At 36.8% G+C, this 6719-nt stretch overlaps 1 protein-coding gene across 6 annotated transcripts in view; it reads right to left on the bottom strand.

Annotated features, from left to right (window-relative positions):
- The window catches only part of LOC122064334 (WD repeat-containing protein 91 homolog), a 10163-nt gene extending 4009 nt beyond the window's left edge, over positions 1-6154 (bottom strand). The window contains exons 1-5 of one of the 6 annotated variants that reach the window (XM_042628039.1): positions 5870-6154; positions 2490-2883; positions 2262-2384; positions 1593-1734; positions 1182-1498 (exon numbers count right to left, since the gene is read on the bottom strand). In XM_042628039.1, the coding sequence (XP_042483973.1) occupies positions 1182-1498; positions 1593-1734; positions 2262-2384; positions 2490-2877 (970 nt within the window). In that variant the 5' untranslated portion in view covers positions 2878-2883; positions 5870-6154. Of the gene's footprint in view, positions 1-1181; positions 1499-1592; positions 1735-2261; positions 2385-2489; positions 2884-5742 lie in introns of those variants that run through there. The other 5 variants (XM_042628043.1, XM_042628041.1, XM_042628042.1 and 2 more) reach the window with 5 other exon arrangements.
- Positions 6155-6719: the final 565 nt, after the last annotated feature.

Here is a 6719-nt window from a genome sequence, read left to right as displayed (position 1 = left end):
CCCCCCCCCCCCAATATCCCACATGACCAAACTGACCTCTAATGCTTAGGAAGCAGGTGGAGGATATAAGCAAGGTTCGAAATTTCATTTCCTTTCGTTTCGGTGGGTTCAGGAGATCTCAGCCGAGTTGGTGTATTTTTTTTTTTTTTTTTCGGTTGACTGTTTCGGTGGTCAAATGGCCATATTTTGACCTAAAACTTGGTGGGTAGCTTATTTTAAGGTTAATAAACATGTTAGAACATAGAAATGCAAAAATATTAAAACATGACAATTTTTTGAGTTACATCTTTGTTTGGCAGCAACCGTCGAACTATTCTGGAGATTTTACTTGCTTCATTGCTAGAACAAGATATAATATGATAGTAAAACAAATAAATAATGCATCTAAACACACACACACACACACACACACACACATATATATATATAGTTTCCTAAAATCAAAACAGATATTTTTCCCTATTTTTTAAATTATTAATCTATTTTTCATATTTTTCGAAAATTAAAAAAAATAATTACCGGCTGGAAAAACATTTCACTCAGATGGAGTCGTAAAACAGCCATTGGTGACTAACATATATATAGTTGACATCCATCAAAGCAATATTTATCATAAGAAGTAACAATTTATATTAATGAAAAATGAATTTTTAAACCAGGAAAAAAAACAAAAAAACAAAAAAAAATATTTCGACTCCGTGAGGTCATAGATCGGCCTCTAGTGTCTAACATATAAAAACTCTACAAGCATCCAACATGAATTTATATACCATTTCAAAAAAAAAAAAAAAAAAAGTTTTGGAGAAAGAACTAAACTTTCCTAAGCTTTGAAAGTGTAGATATTCTTGTAGGAGTCCAATGGAAGTCAAAATGTGTGATTATGGGCTAATTAGAGGCTTGTTGGAGTGTTTTTCCTTCAAAATATGCAAATGGAACCGAAACCACTGAAACAGGGGAGACAGAGTCAAAACCTCAATTTCGACTCTGTCTCAACAAAATTATGTATTTATAAGGCATGGAATGTTTCGGTGAAATACCGAAACAATACCGAAATATGGCACACATATTGATTCGTGCCTTATTTCGTTTCGACAAAAAAAAAAAAAAAAAAAAAAAACCCGACATACCGAAATTTCGCCAAGATTTCGAACCATGGATATAAGTAAGGAAATAGTTACAACCTGTATAAAGGCCGCCTTGAAACATTTGAAGACCATCCACAGTTCCACCATCTCCAACAGGAAGCTTTGTAGAACTTGCACCATGTTCTTGCCTGGATAGGGTCAGTTCCGACAATAACGTAGCAGGGTTGGTAACTTGTGAATCCTGAACCCAGGCTTCACTTTCTCCCAGATGGTCAGTTTCAAAAGTATCTTCATGTTCATCAAGACCCTCAGATGGAAAAGTAACTTCATTTGCACCCTTAACTGGAGTCTCAGATATTGTTGGAGAGAAATCCTTTTGGATCCTGCCTCTTTCCATTGTTGATGAAGCCATACTTTGTGGACAAGCAACAATTGTTTATAATCAGATAATTGCACCCAGTAATACTCTGGAGTCTGGAAACAAACCCTGTTTAAAAAAAACCTTACCCTCTTAGCAGGCATAGCTGAGCCTCCTTTTCCTCTAATAGAGCCTGAAGCTCTGACAACTTATCATTGAGTTGTCTAATGTCTTTCTTTAGACGCTTGATTGTATTCTTCTCAGTACTGATCTTTAATAGGGTAGGGATGCGTAGATTGGTCAAGGACGTGTTTCGGGAGTCTTATATGCAATCATTTGACATAAGATGCACAAATATTTTTCCAAAAAAGTTAGATTAAAAAAAAAACAATAACTTAATTTTACTCTGGTCCAGGAAAAACAGAACTTAACATGAAAACCAGTAAACAAAAAATATTTTCCCAACAAAAAATTAGCATTAAAGAGATTGACTGACACAATAACAAGAAGACTATTCTTTGTTGGCAACCTCTCCTTTGAAAACATCTTTATGATGGATAAGTGTAACAGAAAAGAAAATGATTAATCCAAAATTCTAATTCCCCATGATTCAGGAAACGGAACCATATCAATAGAAGGCTAATATTGATTTCCTCAGATAAAGTACATAAGTAAAAAAATCTAAAGTTCATTATGTGTATTTTTTTATTATGATCCCGAATACACATGGACTGCTGAATAAAAAAAATTAAATCGAAATCAGCACCCTTAAAAGAATACTTAGAAAAACTAAAACAGAAATTTCTGTTGAAGGATATGAGAACCATTGAAGATCTCGCTCAAGAAATTTCTGAATGAAAGATGTAAGGCATCTAACCACTCTTTGGAAAAGTAAACTCGAAATTGTGGATCCAAACTCGGGTCCTTTAGATATGGAATAGCTGCAAGAAAATCCACATATAAATGAGGCAAGTGGCTAAATTCAAGGGATCAGAAACAGAAAGCAAAGGCAAAGGAAGAAAAAAAGGATGGAAGAGAGGACCCACCAAACCATGGCATCCAATCCTGGCTGCTTTGTAGCAAATCATTGCCATATGTCCCAAGAAATTCTATAAGTTTGTCCTTCCTTCCAAACTGTATACAATGGACAATATAGTGATGTAGAATTGAGACCTCCAACTTTGAGAACGTAGTGAAAAGAACCATCTCAGTGGATGAAAAGCATTTCTTGAAAAAATTCAGCAGACCAACTAATCTTTCGGCATCAAATTTGGGCACATATACTGAGAACATTAACTCTAGAATCTTATCCACTTGAAATCCTTTGCCAATATCAGTGGACATTTCAGATTCGAAAGCTTGCAAAGTACTTGTAAACCCTCTAAAGACAAGAAACTCCCTCACGAGCTCCTCTGCATATTGCATGTTCTCCATCTTGCCCTGTGAGCCATCCAAACCAATGGCACAAGGCTTCAATTGTACAATTCAACATTTGATATTGTTTTGAGAAAGACACCTACAGAATCTTTAACTATAAGCATCACAAGAAATACCTACCTTTTCTTCTTTTCTTCTTTTCCCTGTAACATATCCATTCAAGCATAATGGAATGCATTAACCCATAAACCATGACAAAAGATTCTTTGGACGGTCAGTGGAAGCGTTTCATTGACCGCCCACCTAGTTGCGTCACATGGAAGGGTAATTTTGACCATTTTCATAGATAGATCTAGATTGGCTATTTGTCAAGTTTCAAACTGAGACTAAAAAATATCCACCCCCCCCCAAAAAAAAATGTATAGCATTTGCATCATACTTTTGGTGGTCCATTTATTTTCAACTACTTTTAAACAACAAATTTTCAACCTTGAAACATAAGCACGGGACCCTGTGCCCTATTTATCCACAAAATTTTGAGCCTCTCCTAATCTTCCACATGGTAGATATGTAGAAACGCAACTCTAAAACGATACAGAAGATAATGGAAAAACAAGAACAAGCAATGCACACAGATTTACGAGGTTCGGCAAGATTGCCTACGTCCCCGGTGAGATGAGATCCTGCTTCACTATCAATGGAGAATAGGGTTACAGCACTCGTCCCTCACACCTCTCAGTATTGCTTGCATTACAGAGAAATAAACCCTTCCTACAAATATATAGCGAAAAACGCTAATCCGGAAAGTAAACAATTGCCCTCAAATAAAAAATTCGAGCGGAGGGCTGCGCCCTCTTACACTCCTTGCGATGCAAGGGGGCCTCCTGCCCCCCTTGCAACCCCACTGCCTGCTAACCGGCTAGCGGTACCGCCGTCCTGCCTGCCGAGGCGCTGCACCAGTACTCCCTGAATTAAACTGTGACGGAATACAAGACATCGCACACCAACAAGATATTAGGGCCATAAAGGAGGCCTTCCTAAGACGGTCCAACAGGAAATAATTTTCTTTTAAACAAATAATTGTCTGCATGTTTAACTTATGCATCAAATAGAATAATAGCTTGCAAGTGATATGTTTACTATTACTTTTCTTCATGATTTTAACTGTCAATATGTGTTGCAATCCGTTTCCATTGAAATGAAGAGATTCTATACCTTGAAAGTTAAAATGAAAACATTATAATGCAGTAAGATATGTGTTTCAATCCTCCCTCTTTACTTCAGAGAAAAAAGAATTATATCGGCAATTCAACTCCGAATTCCTTGTCCCAAAGATTAGTATTGGAAAGACAGCAACCCCAACAGTAGTCATAAAATAATTGCCTAGGTTCTTTTTGGATGACTTACTTGAAGCTTAAAAAAAATACCGATTCCCAAAACCCAAGGGAACTTATAACAAATACATTTTGGGCAGAGTGATGGGGCAAATGAGTGTTACATTCTCAAGAGGAAGCCAGGCATTTTCAGTAGAATAGACATAAGGAAAGTCCACAAGTCACAACTACCATAAATTACCATAGAGTGGATCGTGAGAAGAACTGATGTAATTGGACAGAATTATGGAAACAGAATGCTACTATCATACAGATCAATGGATCCTCAGTAGGGAACTTTAAAGAGATCTAGGATGGGAGCCCCGTTATCTTTCCTTCCTATTTCGGACAGTTATACGATCAGCAATGAAGTATGGAGTTGAATATTGGGCACTGAAAAAACAACAAACAAACCCAATTTAGCTGAAATGAGGATGTTGAGATGGATTAGTAGTAAAACTAGAAAATATAAAGTAAGAGAATGAACAAATTGGAGCTAATTAGCTCTGATACACGACAAGTTGCGAGAAAGTCACTTAAAGTGGCATGGACATGTGCAACTGAGGCATTTGAATGCTCCAGTACAGAAGGCTGACTTGATTGCTAAGAAATCCAAGGTAGGCCCAAAATGATTCTAGGAGCTTAGGACTAAAAAAAAGTATGGCTTTGATAAAGTTGATTAGAGAAAACAGTTCCATGTAGCCAACCCAATTTAGTTGGAATAAGGTTGAGTTGAGTTGAGTTTGAAACTCCTAGAAGGATAAGGCTGCAACCTAGACCCAGTTTTTCCCTTTTTTTTTTCTGGGAAAGAGCATGAGGGTTGTCTAGTTGTCTTAGGTGCTATAAGTAGGTAAGGCATTATCCCGTTTGTGGTTAAATTCAGGTAAACGTGATATTTTTAGTGGAAGATGAGAATGCTTTACCAATCAATTTGGATTGCAACAAGGGCAAGCTAGCTTCCTCCTATTATCTCACCCGCTGGAACCCAAAATAGATCTAAGCTATTTGCAAACCTGTTGTATAGAAAATGGAGAGAGGCCTATTCTCATGGGAGGAAAATACCTACCTAAGGGAAATGAGATAAACCTTATGATGGCCCTTTTGGCATTTTAGAGTGCACAAATATTTTCTTATGGCACGATTAGCATGTTAGAAAAGGTCAACAAAGACCTCTGAGGGAGATGGCTTACACCCATAGCACAGAAAATAATAGCCCAAGAAAGGAAGTGATCGCGAAGAAGTTCAACAACAAGAGTTCATTGTGATAGCAAGTATATGAAAAATCAGTTCCAGGACTACTGTCAGTCTGGGCATTTGAAAATAAATCTTTCTTGGAAGGTTTTAAGCTGGCAACGACAAGGGCTCAGATATCAGTAATTATACTCTGAGCTCTACAATTTTTCAGCTTTTAACAGAGAACTTTATACCAGGAAAGGATATTGCATCCACAACGATGCCCAACAGATATAGGGTTTAGAACACTAGAAAATCAACAATAAGAAGGTAAAATTGCAGACAAATACATACAAAACAATAGGTAAAACAATACCTCACAGCTTCAAAGAAGAACAAAGGCAAATCGACATGGAACTGAAGATTTATCTCGTTCTGTGTTGCAGCAAAGTAAGTATAGTTGAGTATTTGTTATGAAGCGAGTGAGGAGAAAGATAACTAACCAAAGACGATTTTCAGGATCGAGTAAAAGCTCCAGTTCGCGAAAACAGTATCATCCAGAATTCCAGATCGTCTCCAGCGTGAGTAATTCACACTCACAATCTCAGTTCTCATCACCTAATGACCTATAGTCTTACACTTCTTCCGCACCATATTCACTCTCCGATGAGATCAAACGATTCAAAAGTCAAAACCCCCTGAACTACCCAAAAGGCCAAGACCCAAGAAGTTCACGACGCAGGGTGTTACTAACCAAAAACAAAAAATTCGAAAAACAAAATTTTCATTAGCCTATAGTTGAAAAACTCGCGCGATTCACACGAATCAGCCAGGGTAAAAAGGTAAAAATGAGAAGACTCGGTCTCGACTCATGAATCGCCTCCATCAAGCAAGACTAGGACTGATTTAGTATGATTTCTATTTCAATTTCATAGGTTGATTTCATTTGTACACCTTATTTCAGTGATAGATATCGAAATTTACTGAAATTCTAAATTCTGAAACAGGTGAAAAACTCTTTCAAATTTGAAATTGAAATTGCAATAATCTTACCAGTTTTGATGGGCAAAGCAGTTATTTCAAATATAAAACACCACCTTCCTTCTCTTGATGGTCTCAGGATCTCACCATCACATGATCACCCTCTCCCAAAGTTGAACTATCAAATGGATTTCTTCTTATTCTTGAAATATTTTAGATTGATACAACCAAAATAATTTTTGGCCATTTCATTAAATCAATGCGAAATTGGAATTGAAATCACAAATGAAGTGCGTTGTCAATAGATTCCTTTACAAGCAAGCAATCTAGAGACATTTTTGCTGCAAAAAATAAAATCTACAGAAATTTTCC

The sequence above is a fragment of the Macadamia integrifolia genome, unplaced genomic scaffold, assembly GCF_013358625.1.
Source record: "Macadamia integrifolia cultivar HAES 741 unplaced genomic scaffold, SCU_Mint_v3 scaffold1608, whole genome shotgun sequence".
NCBI classification, from domain to species: domain Eukaryota; kingdom Viridiplantae; phylum Streptophyta; class Magnoliopsida; order Proteales; family Proteaceae; genus Macadamia; species Macadamia integrifolia.
This window is presented reverse-complemented; position numbering and strand designations above follow the sequence as displayed.